This window comes from Colias croceus, chromosome 20, assembly GCF_905220415.1.
Source record: "Colias croceus chromosome 20, ilColCroc2.1".
In the NCBI taxonomy this organism is placed as follows: domain Eukaryota; kingdom Metazoa; phylum Arthropoda; class Insecta; order Lepidoptera; family Pieridae; genus Colias; species Colias croceus.
The window spans coordinates 3,238,832-3,263,415 of record NC_059556.1 but is presented as its reverse complement, the minus strand read 5'-3'; the positions used below and the strand labels follow the sequence as shown (position 1 = coordinate 3,263,415).

General features: G+C 34.5%; 2 protein-coding genes across 5 annotated transcripts; one reads left to right on the top strand and one right to left on the bottom strand.

Annotated features, from left to right (window-relative positions):
* Window positions 1–1,445: 1,445 nt before the first annotated feature.
* On the bottom strand, window positions 1,446–3,613 carry LOC123700660. The gene is made up of 2 exons (XM_045647917.1): window positions 3,260–3,613; window positions 1,446–2,784 (listed from the first exon to the last, which is right to left on the bottom strand). The coding sequence occupies exons 1-2, from the start codon at window positions 3,438–3,440 to the stop codon at window positions 1,460–1,462; spliced, it is 1,506 nt and encodes a 501-aa protein (XP_045503873.1). The 5' UTR covers window positions 3,441–3,613; the 3' UTR covers window positions 1,446–1,459.
* A 472-nt stretch (window positions 3,614–4,085) lies between these two features.
* Window positions 4,086–24,301, top strand: LOC123700659 (FHIP family protein AGAP011705). 4 transcript variants are annotated; one of them, XM_045647915.1, is made up of 17 exons: window positions 4,086–4,372; window positions 5,273–5,440; window positions 5,781–5,962; window positions 9,345–9,414; window positions 9,657–9,741; window positions 9,962–10,070; window positions 10,409–10,569; window positions 11,461–11,597; window positions 15,849–15,935; window positions 18,192–18,221; window positions 18,766–18,903; window positions 19,895–20,242; window positions 20,589–21,087; window positions 21,604–21,779; window positions 22,232–22,370; window positions 22,974–23,075; window positions 23,984–24,301. In XM_045647915.1, the coding sequence occupies exons 2-17, from the start codon at window positions 5,294–5,296 to the stop codon at window positions 24,211–24,213; spliced, it is 2,640 nt and encodes an 879-aa protein (XP_045503871.1). In that variant the 5' UTR covers window positions 4,086–4,372; window positions 5,273–5,293; the 3' UTR covers window positions 24,214–24,301. The 4 variants fall into 4 exon arrangements, with proteins under 4 accessions (XP_045503871.1, XP_045503870.1, XP_045503872.1 ...); XM_045647914.1 differs by lacking the exon at window positions 18,766–18,903 and having other exon boundaries at window positions 4,086–4,360; window positions 18,171–18,359; XM_045647916.1 differs by lacking the exon at window positions 18,766–18,903 and having other exon boundaries at window positions 18,192–18,359.
* Window positions 24,302–24,584: the final 283 nt, after the last annotated feature.

Genomic DNA, 24,584 nt, shown 5'->3' with positions numbered 1-24,584 from the left:
TACTATATATTGAGTATAAAATAGGATCCAGAAAACTTTAACACTAGGACGAAAAACCTTCAATTTTAGTAAATGACTGTTGTCCTCCGCTGGATTTGGACTCCAAGAAAGAGGATTGGGTGGCTGAGATGTTGTCTGGTGGTTATAAACGAATATGTGTTACATTGATGATATAAAGAGTATATAGTGCTTGACTATAAAGAGTTAAGAGAAGCTCGAAAACCATATTCCTGTATGTTCAGTTACCTTACAGGGAAAGTTATAGGTGGTCTGTGGCGATATTTTACGGCATGATATGAAATTTTAACAATTTCTATATCTTATAATATCAAAATAATATAGATAAATAAAGAAAAAACAATGAGCCGCAGAGATTTTATGAAAAAATTAAGCACAATTTGAAGGTGCCTTGGATGCAAATACGACTTGAAGAGGCTCTACAAGACTGGTTATAATTTTTTTTTCTATGCGTCTATAATTATAGTATTATTGGTTAGATTAAATTTAAAAAAAAGATTAACAACTAGTTATTTTTTATAAAACTTACCCAATTATAAGAAGAAAATATAAGTTTAACATTTTTGTTGGCTTTTTTAGATAATTCAATTATCGTTCTGTATTTATATAAACAAAGAGTATAATATCATTAAATGCACTTAATGTGTTAATTAAAACTGTATTTTTATCTATTGCAAAAAATAGTTAATTTCCATAGAAATATTATTAGTATTCCAAGTTGATTGATAAATACCTTTTTTTTTAAATATAAAGATTTATTGTTGCATATTTATTGAAAAAACGATTGAAAAATATTATTAAACAAAAAGAAATAGTGTCTGTTGTTTCCGTGCAATATTCAAATAGACCAATTACAACACGGCATTAATGCGAAACTGTCTCATGTCGTCACTTGAACCAATGACACTAAGAGTTGTTCCTTTATGCTCATGTTAGAAAAATGACACAAATGCGTTTATATACTAAAATAGTGTTAGCACGGATGGAACAAAATGAATTATGTCTTTATTCAAAAAGTATAACTACACATACGTCCTTGTGTTCGTGGGTTATTTTGACTCGAGACGAATAGTTCCTTTGCGATTGCCTAAAATGATGGATAAGGTAACTTATACCGTTTATCACTCCCTACTTATACCGTTTGGGTCATTCGAAAAAATGGGTTAGGATGCAGCTAGAGATATGTCCTTTTGATATGTTGTGTATTTTGACGAGCTGAATCCAATGGTGCAATAAAAACCAAAGGGAATAACTCGTCTTACTCCCTTATTCACTGGAGGCACAGAATTATAATATTACTTAAGATCTAGCTCAAACAAGTCCGTCACCTAAAACTAAATATCATGCTCAGTATTCTTAAATTATAATTACCTCTTACTATAAAATTAGTCATACAGACATTTCTGCCTAAGTTTAGTTATTAATAAAATATGAGGGCCAATTATTTTTTGGCATGTGCAGAACCATGACCACTACGTTTGACCGAAGGCGTCGAATCTCGCCTACCCTTTAGAGAAGGCGTGCTATGAGATAAATCAGGCAATGTCACATTTTCAGAAATAACCTTATCAAGAAGGAGACAAATATCTTTGTACTCCTGACAATATCGTGGAGTGGAATTCCCTTCGAATAGAATTCTCATCAGACCAGTATTCAAATGTAGCTTTTTTGGCAGAACTTTTATCTGATAATTAAGCACTTCGTATATTTTACGCACGGTTATATAACTCAAATTATTATAAGATAGATTAAGAGAACATAAACGTAAATTACCAATCGAAAATTTTTGGTCATGCACTATTACTAAATTCTCTTCATCGAATGCATCAATAAATTCACCAATATTATCTAGAGTCATTTTTTCCGCTAACTCATCTATTGTTAAGTTTGACATGATAGAAAACGAAGGCTCTGTTTTGCTTTTCTTTAAATGTCCTTTTTTATGTGGCATTATATGCTTCTTCCCTTTGTTACTTTCTTTTTGAGTTTGACGAAGTATTAATTCATTTTTATATTGCTTGTAAAAAGCAATTCTTTTAACCAAATATTCAAAACGTCTACGCTTTTTGTCCAAAATTTCATTGTCAGTTACTAGAAATGATGTTAAACTTTTTAAAATACAATCAGCGCCAATATCACTTATTTTATTATTACACAAATTTAAATGCAATAAACATCTATTCCCACGGAGCATATAACCAAACGCATGCGCTGCTTCATCTGTAAGTTTATTCGATGATAAATCCAACGTTAACAAAGTTTTTGAAGCTGGTTTTCCAACACCAAGTTTGTCCACTATATTCTTACATTCGTCATCGTCTATGCCCAGCCTTCGCAGCGTTAAATTCCTTAATTGACTTAAATGTTCCAACAGCAAATGATATTTAGCCCCTGAATCGCAGTTTTCAAGAAAGACTTGAGTTATATTTGAATGTGGTAGCAATTTACTAATTTCGTGAATGACAGCGAAATTAATTTTGTCTTTTATAATTGTAATCCTTCCTAAGGAATTGTGAAATGGTAAACATAAAGTAAATGCTATAATGAGTTTTCGAGGGATTTCGTAAGGGGAATTAACAATTGCTATCTCTGTTAAATGACCCTTGCTATTATAGGATGCTGTTACTGGTATGGAATCATCATCGTCAGGTTTTGTGTTCTTGCTAAAAACTTTTATAGCAAGAGCTTTCCTCGTACTTTCATGTAAAGGATGTTCTAACTTTCTAGATCCTTTATGGCTATGGCGTTTATGTCTCGAATATTCATCTGAAAAATTATACTGCTATCATCATGGCATATGTTTTTAACTCAATAACAATGTTATTAAAACGTAATAGTCTGTCTGTCTGTTTCGCTTGGCGGCTAAAATGTCCATGTAAATGTCTGTATGAGTTGATAGGTATGGATGAAATTAGGATTTTTTTTAAAGCGGCTGTAAACTAGATCTTCATTTATTAACTATTACTAGCTTTCCATCCGAAGCTTCGCCCGCGCAGTCAAAGAAAAACCCGCATAGTTCCCGTTCCCGTGGGAATTCCGGGGTAAAACCTATCCTATTTCCCGGGGTAAAAAGTAGTTCTATGTTCTTTCTCGGGTATCAAAATATCTCTATACCAAATTTCATGCAAATTGGTTCAGTAGTTAAGGCGGGATTGAGTAACAGACAGACAGACTGAGTTACTTTCGCATTTATAATATTAGTATGGACTATATCTTGTACATTTTAAAATGATTATGATACCTTGATGTTTTCTGTGAACAGTTATATTGTATGGTACTTGAAATTCAAGACAAATCCAGGGTACAAATGTATCAAAATCTACGGGCGTTGGTTTTCCTTTAATCGAGGGAGAACTTATTTTATCCGACGAAATTTTGTGTTCCTTATCAAAGCTAGTTACTTGAAGCACTTCGTTGATCATTTTCCAGTTTTAGTGTGGTTTATACAATATATTACTCTTATAAGATTACCGTTGGTTATTATAAAAACTTATAGGCCCTCTTCACAATAAATGAAATGACAATACAATAATTAATACAAAATCATTTTTGATAGGCAGTTGATAGGTTCATGAATTATGATATTTTGTCCTGTTCTCTTTTTTTGTAACACAATAATATGAAATGTTTACAATATTAAAGTGGTATGAACGGGTATGAAACACAGGTATGAAATTATTGGTGGTTTAGCCTTCATTAAATAAAATTATTCATATTTTTTAAATTTTATCGTAACGAGGGTATTTTTACCATCTGCCGCATCCCATGTAAAAATACATAAAAATAATGCATACTTTTATAACATGTATGTTTAACTTATGAATCTGATAATGCAGAAATACCATTATTGATAGCTTTCCACATATTCGAATATTAACTTATTCACACCTTTTATTAATAATAATTAATCATTATATCTTTGTCGTCGAACTTAAATTCAGAAAAAAATCATACTGGCAACACTCATAAATAATCTGTGACATGCACTGTGATCAGTAATCTGTGTACTGTCATCACTCATCTCTCAATTTTATTCTCAAGTTTCAATTTTCATTTGTCAATAATGTCATAATATGTTCAAGAATAAATCCGATATCGTATGTATTTCCACAAATGCTCTAGGCTTTACTTTGCAATGAAACGAAGATTTTGAATTATTGGTGTTATATATTTAATAATTACAATAAAAGAATCCATATGTTATTTGTGAAAACAAGAGATAAAGAAACTACCTACCTTGGAGTGCTGGTGACATAAGTGTAGACTCAGAGTATTGCGTATCATGTAATTTCTGTGGTTTATTTTGTGGCTGTTGCTTCTATTCTTAACTGGACGACACATCGTAAGTCTTAATGTATGTGTATGAATCGATTTTTATGATTTTTATTTAATATTCTATTCCCAACTGTCAGTCTATAAACGTAAATGTTGGAAATCTAATGTCAAGGTTTATACATTCGATAAGTACCTATCTACAGGATAAAAACAGTTCGATTGACGAGGAAAACCTTAGAATAACTCTTCTATGGTCATAAAATTGAATGAATAGTTTTGTGCTAGAAAATCTATTTACAAGTATCACTGATAATAATTTTACAGTTATAAAATGATAAAGAAATTATGTGAATAACATTCCTAATACATATTATTTCACACAATTTCAAACTATGATGTACCTATGAACATGGTGAAAGTTTGCATTCAACATAACATAATATGAATGCAGATCAATTCTACATGCTTCAATGGGTCTGCTCAAATGATATCTAATTTGTATAAATCGCATTTTCTTATGTAAGTGGTGTTATTAAAGCTGTAATATACTACTGATTGGTAAATAACATTTATGAATATTCAATCACATTAAATTGATGTATGGAAATCTATAATATCATGAATACATAAGATGAGGTAATGGAAGGTCATCATTACATTAATTGGGCAAGATGTAATGAACCTTGTGTACTATATGCTTATCAGCAACTAATTGCAAATTAGTTAGAGACTTCATTTGTGAGCGATAGTATATAGTTGTAGGTATATTTTATATATTTTCTTTGGATTGTACCAGTGAACAATTTAATTTAGATTTTGGTTGAGGTTATGATGAGAAAATTTACTTTTGTTTCAAATTGTCTGTATTGTTTAATTCAAAGAATCTATGTTTATATTTGTTATTTTAATTACATAATTGTATTTTTGAAAAAAATCCATGTTTATACTTGTTATTTTTACATTTATGAATGACTTGTAGATGGACTAACTGTATTCAACAATGAGTTGGCTGCGAACCACATCAATGACGTTAGCAAGGCAGTTATCCCGGTCCCTGGACCCTCGGCACGATTACGAGCCCCAGGCCTGTTACAATTCATTCTGCAAACATTGGCAACAGGCTCTCGATATTATTGTTAAATCACAGGTATTAAATTATTTTTTATAACTACAAGAAATCTGAAAAAAGTTTACTAATTACTTTTTCATAAATTGTCCATACTTCAACATTTTATTTGTGATAACAATTCAGTGTTTACATATACAAATTTTGTATGCAAGTATTCAACCAAAAGCTGAACATGTATTAAAATTAACTTGAACCTTGTTTATCTGAGCTAAACAGACAAATAATCTATGAAAATATGCATCAAAAAATGTAAAACATACTATCAGCAAGTGGTGAAACCTTATTTACTGTGCAATAAAGAAGTATTTTTAAATTACATACCATTTAAAATCTTACAATTAAAATGTCCCTATTTTAGCCGCAACACCTACACGACGATGTATTGGGGGTGGTAAATCACCTAGAGCAGTTGGCAACACTATTGGTGCTTGAGGCAAGAGCAAGGGAGATCAACCAGGCTAACTCCTCGTCATGTTTGGAATACTTGTTGAGTGAAAACTTGTTGGATAAGTTGTACGAATGGGCTATATGTACGGGGAAGTGAGTAATTTTGTATTTATTTTTATTTGTAACTAGCTGCTCCGCGTGGTTTCACCCCCGTGGCTCCACTCCTGTAGGTCGTAGCTTGATGATATATACCCTATAGCCTTCCTCGATAAATGAGCTATCTAACACCGAAAGAATTTTTCAAATCGGACCAGTAGTTCCCGAGATTAGCGCGTTCAAACAAACAAACAAACTCTTCAGCTTTATAATATTAGTATAGATTTCTAAATGTGTTTTTTTTTATGTAAAGGAAGGTTTTAGTTATACACTAATGTTTAAAGTGGACATAAAAATTTATAAGAGGTGTGAGTTTTTGAGTGACCGAGCCGTTAAATCATGAGTTTACTGGAAACTAAGAAATACCAATCCAATCTTGTAGTAATTGTTATTATGACTTGCCATGCTATGAAAAAGTAATTAATTCTTGAAAACTTAGGTAATTAAAGTATTATATTTAGTGTTGAGCATTAATTAGTACTCCTTTTAATTAAGTTACAAATACAATTCTTTAACAATATTAACAGTATTTCACTGTAATTTCTACTAAAAAAATCGCAAAGAAATGACGCAATTGCAATTTTAAGTCTATAATTTAAGTATAATTATACAAATAAAAAACATCACTATTATTCTTAAAAGTTAGTGGTATTTTCTGTATAAAGCAATGATGATAAAATAAAATACTTGATATGTTTTAAACAAGAAAACTTTATACATTTTGTGATAATATATTGAATCATCACACGCCTCTGTAGTGACATCATAACTTTCGTAATTTGTATGCACGAAAACCTGTTTTGTGTCGATGTTAAAGTATCTTTCCATAAAATAAATTGTTGCTTCAAAAATGCGCAAATGTTTTAATTATTAACTTTTTTTTCATATTCGTATACAATAAATGAATTAGTAATATTATGTACGTATTTATTTTTTATCGTGGACTATATTATGCACTCGATTTCCAAAGATAAAGTTACAATAGTTACTAACCTTATAGAGATGTATGAAGGCGAAAATATTGTGTTCAATGTTAATACATGCACATCTGCTGTTCATTACATAATGTTTGACTTTTTAATTGATACTATTGTAATAGTTTCCTTGCCCCATAAGCTTCAACAAGTCGTTAGTTCCGTATGGTACTTAGATTATAGAAATAAAAAATCTACACTCGTAATAAAATTGTTAACATCGTACATTCGTCTTCCCTTTGATGACGTCTGAAAAACCGTTCTACCCGCAAAACGAATACGCGAATCTCAAGGCAATGAGCGGATGCATTGTTTGCACTCCCGTGTTCGTTATCCGTCCAGCTATTCGCCGATTGTGTGAATCCACCATAATGTCATCTAAAATATTTTTTTTACAATTTTAACGTAACGAAATTCCAAACTATTGAATCACTTGGAATTTTCAGTCCTACATCTGACTGAACAATAATAAACAATGGATATCAAAACAATTTCTAACTGTTTCGCTTATCAGTTGTATAATTTCCGGCGTGACTCATTTGTCTTGTTGACTTGTTTCAATTTAATTACTGCCATCTGCCTCGTAATTAAGAATGGTATCAATTTGCTACCGATCTGCGCCTTGACCTAAATGTAGTATATTTGATATGGTCGTTTGTAAATTAAGAATTTGTATGTTTCAATTGTGGTTTTCTACAAATTAAAATATATTGTAGTGGTGATAAATCATAGGTATATAGGCACGAAGTGTGTTATTGGTCAAAGCCATGAATATGATATGCTATAGCGGAAAAATGTTATATCCAGATAATAATGGGCAATGTTGACCTGAGTCTACACGAAGGCACATATGAACTCAATCATGATAATATTATCGACGAAATATTAAGTTAACAATATAATTAATAAATATTTTTATTCTGGCAATGTATCTATTAAAAATCTTAAGATCTCTGTGGCCCTGTGGGTGAAAATAGTAACGAGATCGTAAAGGGTTTTTAACGGATTGTAACAATCGGAGGTACAAATTGTCCAGACAAATTGCTAAGTGCTAACCCTGGAAGGGGCCAACAGGCACGGACCACGGTCATTACCGCCTTGAGTAAAGGACATGACAATATATTATTATAATAGACTAACTGTGCCCTGCGGTTTCATCCACGGACTGACCTGCTAATAATAATATCCAAGCTAATATTTTCAATAGCTTATGTTTGTTTCTTGTACATAAGTTACATCGCTGCCAATTATAATCAGAATCCGTTCAGTCGTTTTTGGTGTGAAAGAGGAACAAACATATAGACATAAATACTTATAAACTTTTGCGTTAAACTATACTATAATAATTACTAGTCTATATTATCACGTAGTAGTTATAACTGTTAGCAAAGACATCGTAATAATATTTAATACTAACTAGATATATCGTGATTCACATATTAAAATGAATACATGCGATAGGCGTGAAACATTAATTTCAATGTGAATTGAATAAAACATCGTTATTTTAACGTATGTGTAATATTAGGTTTGTATATGATTATTTAATTTAGATAAGGTTTATAATTTAGTAATTCTTGTTTTCATATTTTGCATAGATCGCATCACCGCTTTACATCAGGCGGAATAGTGGTCAAACGCCTGCTTATCAAGTATTAAAAAAAAACCTCTAATTGAATAACAATATATATTTTTTCATACCATAAAAATTGTTTAAATTTTAAGTGAATATTGTATTATTGTATGAGTATATTATGTAAATGACAATATTTTAAACTTTTAATACGTGAGTAGAGACTATGAGCATACAATAAAATTATTGCAAAAACTTTGCCAATTGTAATCACACAATGACCGTTCCAGAAAATAATCAGTTTAATCAAAAGATAATTTCAACAAGAGATAACTAATAAAAGTGCTTAATTCAGCCGTTTAATAAAAGAGTCACTTTATGAAACGTTCGTTGAATTGAGTAATAGAAAGCTCTTTCATACATATATATTACTAGATTTCCGCCCGCGGCTTCGCCCTCGTTTTCAAAGGAAAACCCGTATAGTTCCCGTTCCCGTGGGATTTCTGGGATAAAACCAGTTACCTTCTATGTGTGTGCTAAATTTCATTGTAATCGGTTCAGTAGTATTTGCGTGAAAGAGTAACAAACACACACACACACATCCTCACAAACTTTCGCATTTATAATATTATTAGTAGGATTTGTGTAATAATACATAATCACAAAACAATTGTACATTTTGGTCCTTCGAATGCAAGGTCCTTGAATCTAGCAAAATAGCAATTGTTTGTTTTGTAACAATTCAATAGAGCTCAAGCAATATATTTACTGACTACTGAAAAGTAATTAAACACTCGAGTCATAAGATGATCTCATGACGTATTTGTTACAGGTACGAGAATGCCGTGAGATTGGAACAATTGAGGTTATTTGGACATCTTATCAGTCATTATAGTACACAGGTATTGATATCGCTTATTTAGAAAATAACTCCATTTTTTACCACTACTTTCGTAGTATCAATAATTTTTTATTGCTTTTATGGCTTATCCCGTTCAAAATTTAAGATGTTTTTAAATAGATTCAGTGTTCTACCATTAAAAGTAGATGATTGTGTATATTCATCACCAAGATTTTAATATTTATACTAAATAAATATAGAAGTACTATATCGATTTTAATGAAATGAAATTAAATATTTCAGGTGATAGCAGCGGAACCATTCTTACGGCCGTTATTAAAGTTACTGAGTAGCTTTCGAAACCAATTGCCTCCGCCTAACGTCGAGTGTAAGTATTTTTTTAAATACCATGTAATACTCTTAATGCATTATTTTTATCCTTGAAAAAAATCCTTGAATAGATTATAGTTAAAACATTTTTCATAAATGTGAAATTCCATTATTTTGTGTGCCATTTCGTCATTTGTTGACCTGCTTTGTCTAACTTGGACTCCTATATTTTTCTGGTCTGTGCCGTATTGTAAAATATTTTTGTAATTTGGTTACAGCTCAACTAGTGTCAGTGCTCAACCAACTATGTGTGACGTTGATGCAGAATATCAAATTCATAGATCTGTTCTTTTTGATGACGCACACGCAGAATGGATCGAAACCCGAGTGAGTATAGTTTTGATTATATAGCTAATATTTCTCTGTTTTTGTTTTTTTTTAAGCTATTGCATAGCTTTTATTGCGGGCCTTGAGCGCGGGGACCGAATCGAGAAATTCCGTAACGAAAAAACCTCACGCTCCCCACTCCGACGGGCCGAGGTGTGGCTTGAAAGCATAGCATGCAATAGCTTTACCGCGGCAGTCCCCGAGTCTTTTTTTTTATAATTTCCGTGTCCGATAGTTTTCTGACGCTTTTTTATTTTATTTTTTTGAATAAATTTAGCGTTCGAATTTCGTTTCTATTTTAAAAAATACATTTTAAAATATTTTAAAATCATTCGCAGGTTCATAATAGGACGGCTCCTACTATCGTCCGTGCACCGAGAGGGCCCGACGGGCGCCGCGGCTCGCGACGCGTTCCTGCTGTGCGCCAAGATGTCCGCGCGCTGTTGCCAGCTCGCCGCCTGCCTGCGGGCCGGCAACGCCTGCCCCATACTCGCCACCGGTGAGCGACACCTACAGCGATAATTCCTTTTACAAATCATTGAGATATACATATGGAGGCGACACCGCCTACATCACTTATGTTCCGCTCACCATAAGCCATATGGCTTAACTGCACTCAGTCGCTTGCTCGCTCATTGGCGCGAACGTCACGCTCATTTTTTATTTGTTTTGAAGGGAAACGCATCAAATATGCTTTAAAATAATACAAATAATACGGAAAAGTGCAAAGGAATAACTTTTCATCGGTAAGTACCTATCTAGATAATAATTTTTAAAACTTAGTTAGAGCAAAAAAATGGCGCACAGATTTTGTTCGTAGTGTCTTCTCCATACGTAGTAATATTATCTCAATGTGTACAAATATAAATTTGCGAGTCGCCATCGATGTCTACGTCTTCACTACACCGACATACGGATGTTACCGCCGGCGCGCTTAGCGGAAATAATTACGAGAGCAACTTGAAAACGTGTTTTTTTTAATTTGTTGAGATATCTTAACGATTTTGGTGTCAAATGAAAGATCTTGGTTTGATCTTGGATTTGTTTGAATCATGTAGATCGGACAGTGTGTTTAGGAGATAATGAACAATTTGTAATGTGAAAATGTATAGAAAATTTATTTATGCTATGCTCTTACACGCACACAAATATCTCTAAATAATAATATTTTTTGCTAAATAAGTATAGTTAATATGATTTCTTACTATAAGATACTAGTATAAACGTGGCACAAAGCTTAATTCAATAAGGTTCAATAAAGTCACGACTCAAACCGCAATATGTTATTATTCACAAAACTTTATTATTTAAGATACAATATAAACGTTTTACTTTAAACTATTACTGAAAAATTGACTGTTCCAAATTTAATTCGTAAAATTGTTCCCAGGTCTAAGCGGTCTATATTCCCTTCTCCCTCGCACGCTCGGCGACAATATTCACCGTCTCACTCCTGATGACGTCAACAAAGTGCACAAGCTGACGCTGTTCATTGATTCGCTGGAATTCTGTAATGCGGTCGCACAGGTATGTAGAATTTTTGTATTTTAGTTGGATTAGATGTTCTTCTTTTTAAATGATCATCTTTTTGCTATTTAGTGCCATAATTGCGATCAACAAACTCCAATAAAAATATGATATCATTAAGGTTTTGTGTATTACCTTACCTAAAGAACTTGGTTAAACTATGCTAAATCGTTTTAACAATTATCTATTCGGAGTTTTTGAAGTGAAACTTCATTTATTTATCTATTTATCTATTTATCACACTTTATTGTAATACAACCATTATATAACAAAAAACAATAAAAAGGAGATATATGGAACGAGAAGGACGTATTACAATTGGCGGCCTTATCACTAAGCAGTGATCTCTGCCAGGCAACCAAGCGGCAAAAAAAGCGAAATATTTAATAATACTTTTTTAATTGAGCTGAAATTGGAAAACCATAAAAAAAAAGAATAAAAAAGAGTTATACACTAAATGAAAATTATATGCACATACATAACTATACATATATGTATAAAAACTATACTATAAATAACCTAACATAATATATACAATATATTATAATAGAAAAATAAATAAATAAATGATAATACATACATAAAACTACATAAAGTATATCATATACTAATAAATGTAAATACATATTGTAATAAATATATTATTCCGAATTAAAGGCAGATAAGAGGAAATGTTTCCGAGCAAGTTTTTTAAAAGAGGAAAGAGAGGGAGCAAGTCTTATCTTTAGTGGTAAGGAGTTCCATAGTCTAACAGCAGAGGCAGTAAAAGAATCGGCATAGAAGTTAGTGCGACGAGATGGGTTACTCAAAATAAGTCTGTCGACGGATCGGAGAGAGTAGTCTTCACAGTGTAGAAATGAAAAGTTATTCTTAAGGTAGGAAGGAGTGATGGGATCAAAAAGGATACGGTATAATAATTGAAGGTGATGGAGATTACGTCGCATGCGAATAGGGAGCCACTTGAGTCGTCTACGATATAAAGATACATGGTCGAATTTCCGAAGGCCAAAGACAAATCGTATTAGAAGATTTTGTAGACGCTCAAGTTTCTCCATGCTCTCAACTGTAAGGTCAGGAAAGCACGCATCCGCGTAATCGAGGATAGGGAAAAGGAGGGATTGCGCTAACGTAATTTTTGTTGGAATTGGCAAAAAGTTTCGCAGACGCCGTAGGGAACCACATGCAGCGTACACCTTTCGACTTATCTCTTGTATGTGATGAGACCATGAGAGTGTTTGGTCAAAGGTAACACCTAAATTTTTGACTACTTTGCTATATGGGATGGTAACACCACCAAGGATGATACTAGGCAAAGCACCCCAGTCAATTTCAGAGATGAGATAAGGACTTCCTATAATAATGACTTGACTTTTTGTAGGATTGATTTTAAGACCGTACTCATCGCACCATTTGACCACAGTTGCTAGCTCAGCGTTGGTAAAATGAATCGCACTAGGTAAGTTAGTAACGGATGCCTGGGTATAAATTTGCAAGTCGTCAGCATACATATGGTAGAGCGAAGATAAACGAGATGTAAGAGAATTTATAAAAAATAGAAAAAAGGAGAGGTGACAACACGCCACCCTGCGGCACACCGGCAGTGACAGCGGCCCAAGAAGAGTGAGTCTCACCCATCAGGACGCGCTGCCGCCGTCCACGCAGGTACTTATGAAACCAATCAATCACCGAAGTTGGGATGTTAATCAAACGCAGCAAACTCAGCAGTATGTCAAAATCGACAGTGTTAAAAGCATTGCTAAAATCGAGAAGAGTGAGGACTGTGAGCTGCTTATTATCCATCCCTGCACGAATGTCGTCTGTTACCTTGACTAGAGCCGTAGTGGTGCTATGGCCGGACCGGAACCCAGATTGAAAAGGACTCAGGATATTATTTAGGTTAAGGAAAGTGGTTAATTGTTGATGGATAAGGCGCTCTAAGACCTTTGACAGGAACGGTAAAATAGAAATAGGGCGGTAGTCGGATAATAATTTGGGATTGGATTTTTTAGGTAAAGGTATAATATGAGCAGATTTCCAACATTCAGGGAAGGTTCCAGAAGAAAGAGAGAAATTGAGGATATGTGTAATGGTAGGGATAATTATATCGAGGATAGGGATAAGCATTCTACGACTCACAAGATCACAGCCGGCAGCGTTAGAGGTGATGGACAATATGCTTTTCTTAACATCACAATCGGTGAGTTGACTAAAACAGAACGGAGGAAATTCTGGAGTTGGAAGTGAAGAAAGGTGATCTAAAGTGAGTTGTTTTAAAGTATTATTAATATGAACTGTAGATGAAAAATGTTGATTTAAAAGATCTATATTAACGTTAGAAGAGGTGTGAAGGGATGTTTTACCAACTCCCAGACATTTTAGAAAGTTCCATATTTTTAGGTTGTCGCCGTTCTCGACAGATGCGTGGATATGGCGTCGTTGTGCGTCTCTACACAATATGTTGCAACGATTCCTTATTGATTTGTATTTTTCCCTGGCATCGTCCGTTTTAGCGGATTTGTATTTCGCTTTTGCTCTAGTCTTCCTGTTCAAGAGAGATTTAAGGTCCGGTGATATCCAAGGCGCTGGTGTATGTTTTCTCTTAACAGGTCGAGAAGGCGCGTGTTTATCATATATGCTAATAATAAGATTATTAAATAAGCTAATCTTCCTATCAACGGTATCGGCATCGACGATACTCTGCCAATCACAGCTTTTAGCATCAGCAGATAGCTGACTAAGATCAATTCCAGCAAAATTACGCAGCATGACTTTGGAGGGTTTAAATTTGGGAGGACGAAGGTTATAGGACACATAAATGAGGTCATGGAAGGAAAAGGCATCGGCAGGACATTGACCGTGCTTAGATACAAAATTAGGAGAAGAAACAATAAGCAAATCAAGGAGAGAGGGATTACAGCCGGGAAAGAAATGGGTAGGGTTGAGTGGGAGAGCCTGGAGACTGTGGGAATTGAGGAGAGAGAGTAACTTCATACTACGGCTATCGCCTTTTAATAAGCACGTGTTAAAGTCACCCATAAGGATAATATGGTCATATTGTGGACAAAATAGGTCGAGGAGATTTTCAAAATTGGAAAAATAATCGATGGAGAGGGAAGGACTATAGAATACGCCAACAAGGATTTTGGAATTGGACAGGTGGACCTCTAGGAGAATATTTTCGATAGTGTGGTTGGAAGGGGGTTGAGGGCTAGAATAGACTAATTTATAGGGAATGTAGGAACGGATATAGATGGCTACTCCACCACCACCCTTCCCAATGCGGTCATTACGGATGAGGTGGAAGCCAGGTAGGATATATGCAGAGGATGGGAGGTTGGGTTTAAGCCAAGATTCGGAGATGAGAATCGCGTGAATATTGGTGGATAGGAATGAAGTGAGCATATCAGGAAAATGGGCAGGAATACTTTGCGCGTTGATATGTAACACATTAAAGTTTCTCGGAACATCAAGGAATAGTGAAGATAGGGTTAAGTCAAGAGGAAGCGGGGATACACTGCGAAAACTATCATCGCCGCTGCTAAGGGAATCCGTGGACGGAGACGCTAAACAATCAATAAATTCGGAACTATCAATAGATGACATAATATAATTAATAAATAAATATAAAATAATATATAAAGCTATATAAAAAAATATATAAATAAAAGTAAAAATGGAATAAAATAAATATGTCGCTTCAATACCCCTTACTCACCGGAAAAAAAAAAATGTTACAAAGTTTTTATACATTAATCTCGAAGCTATTATTACACAAACTTAACAAACTAAAAATGTAACGTGAATGTGCGCCTTTATTTTATTTAATTATAACACTTGTGACAACACTAATACTTTTGACAGATACAACGATATGTCAGTTGACATTTGACATTGATTTGAATTTGTTATCGGACTTCATTATCGAGGTTGGAAAAAAATTTAGTGTAACATTTTTTCGTTACGCGTGACATTTTTCTCTTATCCCTACCACGCGTGATTCGACGTATTTCTGTAAAGATGCATATATAGTAAATAATTTTTTTTTAAATAAGGCCATAAAGAAGTTTCACTTCTTACGTGTGTACACTAGTACACGCACACATTTTTTTACTACAGTATTTAAGTCTACAATTTATGTATTATGTATTAAAATATCATGCGAAATTCGTATGGTATTTTAATATTCGCGATTCTATACTTATTACACGCCAGAAAAAAAGGATTATAAATTAATGTTATCATTTCTTCTAGGTCGCAGACCCATCCATTAAAACGCAACTCCTAGATTTGCTTTACCAAGGTTTCCTCGTACCGGTAATGGGTCCCGCTCTTTTACAGGTAAATTTTGATGATGTCATTGAGGGGAATGAATTCGTGTTGCTTTTTTATAGCTAAGCAATTTATATCAAAAATATATTTATTCATTTTCCATATATTTTGAATGTACACATTATAAATTTTACAAAAAAAAAACTATTCTTATAAATACAAGTTACTTTATTATTGCTTCTCAATATGTTTAACGTAAACATTTTTAATTGATTTTGAAAATTATTTAGAAAATTGCATTTAGCCATTGCACAATGGAAAGTATACATTTTATGCTCAGCTCTTAATTTACTTATTTTTCTATCTACCCTCGTTTCGGTATTTTCTTGTCGTAAATATAATATGTGTTATAATATGTATGTATTATATTTATATGAAGTATGTCGCATTGTGGACATCATTCGCTTTCGTGGTTACGCGGTGGACTGGTTGTGTCATTTGGAGACGGTTTAGTGATCGTGTGTTATTAACCCCTACGTTTTGGTTTATTGATGCATTTTCTAATAATAACTGGAATATTTACGGGACATTTAAATAAATATTTAAAAAAAAGATCGACCTAAATGATATAAAAATTAAATATTTAACTCAAACATTAATTTATACTTTTTTTTTTTTACTTCGTGTAGAAGCGCTTTTAAATCGATAAAATGAATGAGAAAATAATAATTTATCATTACATATGGCTATTTTTAATTCTTAATGCATCAATATTCTAATAATATGTCCTAACATTTAAACACGGACACTTTCATGTTTCATATTTTTGTCATTTAATTTAAACATACATAAGATTAAATAAGTTTACTTGATCATCATGTAAAAATAAATACGCATATTCAAATGTTTAATGGCTCATCATTGTTCTGTCTCATTCTTTCTTATGGAATGAATTTGGGAAAGAGAGGGACAGAACATTGATGAGTGTACCATATTAATTTATTTATCAAAATATTTTTTGGGATGACCAAGTTAACATTGTGTTCATTTAACACAACATTCGAATTTAGCATCTCACATTTTGGCTATACAATCATAATTAAACAAACATACAGTTTTACATTTCATGCTAACATTTGTGTTTTAATGCTATTCATAAAATTAACGTGCTTTGTTTTTGCATTTGTCTATTATAAAACTCATAATCGAAGTCAAGGTTTATTCTGTTTCATTTTGTTGTTTAATTTACATTGTGTAACTAAATGACCCCTTTTTTTGAAAAATCCTTTAGTGAAATTCCCTTGTCCTTATTTTTTATATTCATCATGAAGGTTGAAATTGACATGTATCTATATAGTATTTTTTTTCTATATAATTATTTGAACTGTTACGAAACATAATTGAAATAATATGATTCACGTATCTGAATATTACTTTCAATCTTCATATTGATTTATTTCACTTGATATAGTATTTGGTAACTTGATTAACAATGGCGCGAAAGATCTTATTTCGAATTATTTCCCTTAGCAATTGGATTCTGTAATTGATTTGATTACGATAAAAAAATTAAATACGAAACAAATTATATTTGGTACTAGCTGTTCCCCGCGGTTTCACTCGCATTGCTCCGCACCTGTTGTTCTTAGCATGATGATATAACATAGCCTTCCTCGATAAATGGGCTATCTAACACCGAAATAATTTTTCAAATCGGACCAGTAGTTCCTGAAATTAGCGCGTTCAAACAAACTCTTCAGCTTTATAATATTAGTATAGATTCAAATTTCATTATGTATATGAAATGTCGTAATAAGGAGGAAAGCAACACGATCAAATCTCTGACGCGTCACAATACAGAGAAAGTTATTTTCGCCATCTACTAGTTTTAGCTCTATCTACTGCTGTATACACTCAAATAGTATATTCGAATCGAACTTTACAACATACTAATAGTCAAATTTACGTACAAAAAAAATACGTGTTGCACTCGGGGACTGCCGCGGTAAAGCTATTGCATGCTATGCCTTCAAGCCACACCTCCGCCCGTCGGAGTGGGGAGCGTGAGGTTTTTCGCTTCGCAATTTCTGGATTCGGTCCCCGCGCTCAAGGCCCGCGATAGAAGCTATGCAATACCTTAAAACAAAATAAAAAAAAAGAGTTTATTTCTCACATTGGTTACATTAAATAAGTACAAAAGGAACAGTTAAAAACGTTACCCATACTATATCAAAACGCGATCACTCAGCCGTCGTATCGTAAGCCAGCAAAACCGACGTAACACGGAACGCACCACGGTCGTAGACGAAAGACCGCTCATTGCAGGCGGGCGGCGCGGAGCAAACGGCTGCTACTGCTTACTTCGAGCTCGTGTTGAGGTGTATCACCACGGGGGGACTGTTACGTGTGGTCCTGCATTTCCTGTTTACGTGTGAATATGATGGGGTCAAGGTCATTGATGTTCTGCTGGCAAGATTGGAAGGCAGTTCCCAGGTTAGTGTATTGGGTAAGAGCAGGGTACTTCGTAAGTGGCTGCTACAGCTTACTTCGAGCTCGTGTTGAGGTGTATCACTACGGGGGGACTGTTACGTGTGGTCCTTCATTTCCTGTTTACGTGTGAATATGATGGGGTCAAGGTCATTGATGTGCTGCTGGCAAGATTGGAAGGCAGTTCCCAGGTTAGTGTATTGGGTAAGAGCAGGGTACTTCGTAAGTGGCTGCTACAGCTTACTTCGAGCTCGTGTTGAGGTGTATCACCACGGGGGGATTGTTACGAGTCGTCCTACATTTCCTGTTTACGTGTGAATATGATGGGGTCAAGGTCATTGATGTTCTGCTGGCAAGATTGGAAGGCAGTTCCCAGGTCAGTATATTAGATAGTTGGTAAGTGGCTGCTACAGCTTACTTCGAGCTCGTCTTGAGGTGTATCACCACGGGGGGACTGTTACGTGTGGTCCTGCATTTCCTGTTTACGTGTGAATATGATGGGGTCAAGGTCATTGATGTGCTTCTGGCAAGATTGGAAGGCAGTTCCCAGGTTAGTGTATTGGGTAAGAGCAGGGAAGTTCGCAAGTGGCCACTATAGCTTACTTCGAGCTCGTGTTGAGGTGTATCACCACGGGGGGATTGTTACGAGTCGTCCTACATTTCCTGTTTACGTGTGAATATGATGGGGTCAAGGTCATTGATGTTCTGCTGGCAAGATTGGAAGGCAGTTCCCAGGTCAGTATATTAGATAGTTGGTAAGTGGCTGCTACAGCTTACTTCGAGCTCGTATTGAGATGTATCACCACGGGGGGTATGTTACGTGTGGTCCTGCATTTCCTGTTTACGTGTGAATATGATGGGGTGAAGGTCATTGATGTACTGCTGGCAAGATTGGAAGGCAGTTCTCAGGTTAGTATATTGGGTAGTTCGTAAGTGGCTGCTATAGCTTACTTCGAGCTCGTGTTGAGGTGTATCACCACGGGGGGACTTTTACGAGTGGTCCTACATTTCCTTTTCACCTGCGAATACGATGGGGTCAAAGTCATTGATGTGCTGCTGGCAAGATTGGAAGGCAGTTCTCAGGTTAGTGTATTAGGTAAAAGATAGTTTGCAAATAAGGGGCTGGTGCATCTTACTTCGAGCTCGTGTTGGGCAGCAGAATAATAGCTTCAGAGATAAGTGATAAATTCTTATTTCCCTTAAATTATGATTTATTATGTTGCATGTTTGTTCGCAGATTAGTATATCTATTATTCGTAATAGATAATAGTTTTTTATTACAAATTATGCCCTGTATACAGAGCTCATGTATAATATATTTTTCTTTGTTGGAACAGTGAAAAGTTTTCAAATAGAATTCAATACAACAATAAGTCTTCGTTACCAACCTATTCGTTATTTTTTTTCGAACAATCAGAGAGTTAATGGATTTTTTAATAACACTGTTAATAAAAATCAATTCTAAAAAAACTTTGTGATTGCAAAATTACGTAACATTTCAATAAATATTTTCATTAACACCACTTTTTCAACATTCACAGCTGTCCCTAGTAACCCTATCGCTCATGGAGACCCTCATCGACCTGAACTGCGAGGACGTGATGATCGAGTTAATATTCAAGTACCTCCTCAATGGCCACCACTTAATATCACACAAGCACAAACTAGCCGACCCGGAGAACTTTCGAGAAGCGGCCATAGCGTTTCTAGACTTGCAACCCAAGTGTTGTGAAAGACCATTGGCTTGTACAAGACAGTGGGTTGATGATATGGCTTTAAGTGGGAAAAGGGTGCTCGATTTGAGGCCTGGTGAAGAGAGCAGAGTTAACGGCATGCACGGGGATATCGCGATGAACAATCTAGTCCAGGAAGTCTGCTTTGATTATGGGGTGAGTTTATTGTCCTAATCACATGTGTGTAATGTTTGGTTGTTTAATATCTTTGTCCTGTTTATACAATGTGTTCAGGTTTTATAGTGTCTAGCTCTCATTTTGACTTGAAGATTGAATTTGATACTAATATTTATCGATATTACAACTTGCAATAAATTGTTTGCTGCTACGAAACTAAATAAGTCTTATGTTTTCTTCATTTATGAAGTTTATTTGCAGTAATGTTTCAGTTTCAGTTTAGAATACCTATTCTTTCAAGTACTCTTTTACTCAAATCCCAGTATTTCTTCAAATTGTTATTATAACATTTTGTTACACACATTTTGTCATTTTGTATTTACAGAACCCAAACGAAACTCTAATAGGCAATTACCACGCGTACCTCAGCGACAGTCGCGTAGAAATAGTCACACGAACGATCGCCTGCTCCAACTGGACGTCCAAATATGTCACCATAGCGAAACGGGAACCGAACAATAACACAAAGGACAAAGAAATAGAAATAACACCGACAGAGGATAGCCTAGTGTCTATATGTACTAGCGGTTACGAAACTTTTAAGACCAGTGATACGTCAGAAAAGGAGCATAGTCTCAACTCCCTTGTGGAGGAAAAGGAAGAGGAAAAAGAAATAGGCCTAGAAAAGGAGGAAGGAATTAAAGAACATGATAGTCTTACTTCTTTTGGGGAAAGCAGTGGTTATGATAGCTTCAAGTATAGAGAGGAGTGCGAGGGATTTGCGGAGGATTCGTTCAGGAAAAGCTTCGACAAGGGGGGAGATGATGGGAGCGATTGTGAGGTGCCGGTTAGGAGTTGGAGGATCAATGTGGAAACTATTATTGGTATGTTTTTTGTGAACTTATATATTTTAAAATATCTTTAATGTCGTTGTTGTTGTTTGAATTAACAACTTAAATGATTTTTCTTATTGTCACTCATAAATTATAATAATAAATATATTTTCTACTAGATTTTGATTAATAGTAATAAAAAACATACTTGAACTTATTATGACATCTTAATATAATGATGCAAGCAAGAAGCTTATATCTAATACACTGGAGATTTCAGTATGAACATTTAACTTGTAACAAGAAAATATGACATTGAATGACGCCTGTATGTTTTTTTATCCCTTTCACACCTAACTTGGTCACCCCCACAGAAAGAGATAAAAAACATACAGGCGTCATTCAATGTCATATTTTCTTGTTACAAGTTAATGTTCATACTGAAATCTCCAGTGTATTAGATATAAGCTTCTTGGATGCAAGCCTTTAATTAATAGATGACTAACAATAACTATCACTTTTGACGTGTACGTTTGCACACATACACAAATAAATATTCTATTTCAGGTCCCTTACTAGCTCAACTGCTAAAGAAAGTATCGCTTCTACTGGAATCAGACGTAGCGACAAACTGTCGAGTGACGAGCGTGATATACAAGCTGTGTTCGTTCCCAGCTCCACTGCTGGTATCGCTTTTACTGTGCCCCGCCTTTATCCTGCCCAATCTGCCTACTTTATATCAGGTGTGTTTACTAGCTTGGGTATAGCTTTTACTGTGTATTAAGCCTGGTGGAGAATAAAAAATTATGGATATTTTTCTAGCGTTATTATTTTGCCGCCATTATGTTACTGCATTTTGTTTTTCTACGTCTTGTTTAATAGTTTAACTATAGCAATACTTGTACAAGTGTCAAATGAACTGACCAATATGTGTTTGACCTATAGTGACGCTAACGTATTCACACATACACGTATTTAGCATCCAGTTACATTACTTTGTCTTTTTACTTATATTGGTGGCAATTACTGATAAAAAAAATTCAACAGGAAGACTCATAATTTCTCGAACAAAATCGCCATTTTTTTTTTAAATCTATCGGTAAATTTTTTCAAGTGAAAATAGACAATATACCTAACTATCTCTAAATATTAAACTGTTGTATTATCTAAAATACTGTTATATTATGTTTTCTAGATCCTCAATAAACTTCGGGAAGAAATAGATGAACTATTGGAAGGAATGGACAATATCCCCGAGCTAGTGGACATGGCCCGCGTGTTCCTCATACAGCGAGAGATGGCGCTAGTGCGGCGGGCGCTTAGCAACGACGACAGTGAGTGTTTGTGTTACGTGTTTGTTAGTTATGTAGGTTACATGTGACAAATAGACGAACTATTGGAAGGAATGGACAATATCCCCGAGCCCGGGACATGGCCCGCGAGAGAGTAACAACGACGACAGTGAGTGTGTTCGAGCGGCCGTACACGGACTGCTTCAAGCAGTTGAGAGCGACTGCTTGAAGCTACGACCGTGCGGTGAACTATGGTCATTCATTCACCGCCATATACATGACTGCTCGAGCAGTTGACGCCGACCGCCCGAGCAGTCCGTGTACGTCGCTCAGCCGACAACTGCTCGAGCCGCCAATGTACGGCCGCCCTTAGATATTTGTTAGTTAGGTTATATGTGACAAATATACCAACTATTAGAGGGAATGGACATTATCCCCGGACATGGCTGGTGGAGAATTATAAGATTTCAGGGTGTTTGCACATTTTTAGAAACGGGAAAAGCAGGGATTTGGGTGGAAAGATCACTATTTAAAAACACTGAACTTAAATTTAATATAGATTTAAATAATCATATATCATTGCAAGTTACGTTGTAAGTTGAAATTGGGAATTATATGAACATAATTATAAATTATCTTCAACAGATAAAGCGCAAAAAGCACAAACGGACACGTTCCAAAGAACGGAGTCGAAGCGCCGAAGTCTCTCGTCCAGTTTTTCAAACATGTTTGGTAGAAAAGTACCACGTAAGTAGCATTTTAAAGAGCATGGGACATTTTAGTATGAAGCCTGGTATACCTACCAATTTGCGATAAAAAAAAAAGTCATTTTGGCGGCAAGAGATGAAACATGTGCCAATCGATAGTACATCAAAATACAAATAGGAAATACTCTTTGGTAAAATGTCGTAATTGATACGGTTTCGGAATAAATAAGAGTTTAAAAAAAAAATTTTCTTTTTAGTTTTTTGAATTATTTGTTACTTCTTACACTTAAACGTTAAGACAAAGCATATACAACTTCTAATTTGTAATAAGTGACGCACCGCACGTGCGTATCCCTAGCCCAACGTTGGTTTATTACTTTGGTTTAGATAGTAATGCAACATTTTATAACCCTTTTTTTACAAATTAGAAGTTTTATATGCTTTGTTTTAACCTTTAAGTGTAAGAAGTAACAAATAATTCAAAAAACTGAAAAAAAAAATATTTTTTTTAACCCTTATTTATTCCGAAACCGTATCAATTACGACATTTTACCAAAGAGTATTTCCTATTTGTATTTTGATGTACTATCGATTGGCACATGTTTCATCTCTTGCCGCCAAAATGAAGTTTTTTCAAAATTTCCAACTTTAGGTATACCAGTTAGGTTCCTTGCTTTTTGCATTCATATTTTTTTAGATTTAACAATATAACATGGCTTTCCATACAGCATTAAATTCCAACTAAATATTTACCAATTTTCATTCAGAACGGCTAAAAAGCAGTCACATAACCTATAATTATAAAATTAAACTGAGCTTGAGATTTAAACTTTTAGAATCAACTAGACACTTTAAAAAAATTCTAATACTCTACTAGATTACAAATAAAGTCTTATAAGAATGTATCTAGAAAAGGTCCAATATTATATTTTTTACCAAATATTTCAGCATCCCCACCACAAGTCAGTATGAACTACACGCCCCTCCACACGCAAAAGCGACCAGCATTCACACAAGAGTCATATTGGAATCAATCGATCAAACTCCGCGCCATACTAAACGCAGTGATACTCGACGAGTGGCTCAAGGAATTATCGTCCTTATGTCAAGAGCAGGCTCTCAGACTGTCTGCGGAGTACTATGAAGATGAAAGCTTTATACGAACATTGGCTTTATGACTAAAGGTCAAAGCCTCGCAGGGCAAAGTCAAAAAGAAAGTTGTTTTCTTCGAACCGTCCGTTGATACGTCGGTGTAATGCGAGGTTTTAAAATTTAGAAGTGAAATTATATACATACAGGAATGTGCAATATGCATAAGTCTTTGTAACAAACGAGGGGAAAAGTGTTTACAATAGCTAAGAAAATTTATTTTACTTTCATGTTGATAAAAAAAGGTCCCTCTATAGTCCTGTAAAGGACTCTATAACATTATGGAAGTATATGATTTTTTTATCATTTCTTGAATGAAATGACAATAGAATCATTTTAGATACGAAACTCAATGTTAATTTCTTTCTAGTAAGGAAAATACTAAGAAAATTTTTGTCAA

Excerpts from the sequence above, each read along its gene's own strand:
- LOC123700659 (XM_045647914.1), top strand. The coding sequence starts at position 5,294 with ATGAGTTGGCTGCGAACCACATCAATGACGTTAGCAAGGCAGTTATCC. Across the intron at positions 9,415-9,656 it reads TCAGTCATTATAGTACACAG|GTGATAGCAGCGGAACCATT; the intron begins GTATTGATATCG and ends TAAATATTTCAG. Across the intron at positions 23,076-23,983 it reads GTTTGGTAGAAAAGTACCAC|CATCCCCACCACAAGTCAGT; the intron begins GTAAGTAGCATT and ends CAAATATTTCAG.
- LOC123700660 (XM_045647917.1), bottom strand. The coding sequence starts at position 3,440 with ATGATCAACGAAGTGCTTCAAGTAACTAGCTTTGATAAGGAACACAAA. Across the intron at positions 2,785-3,259 it reads TGTTCACAGAAAACATCAAG|ATGAATATTCGAGACATAAA; the intron begins GTATCATAATCA and ends ATAATTTTTCAG.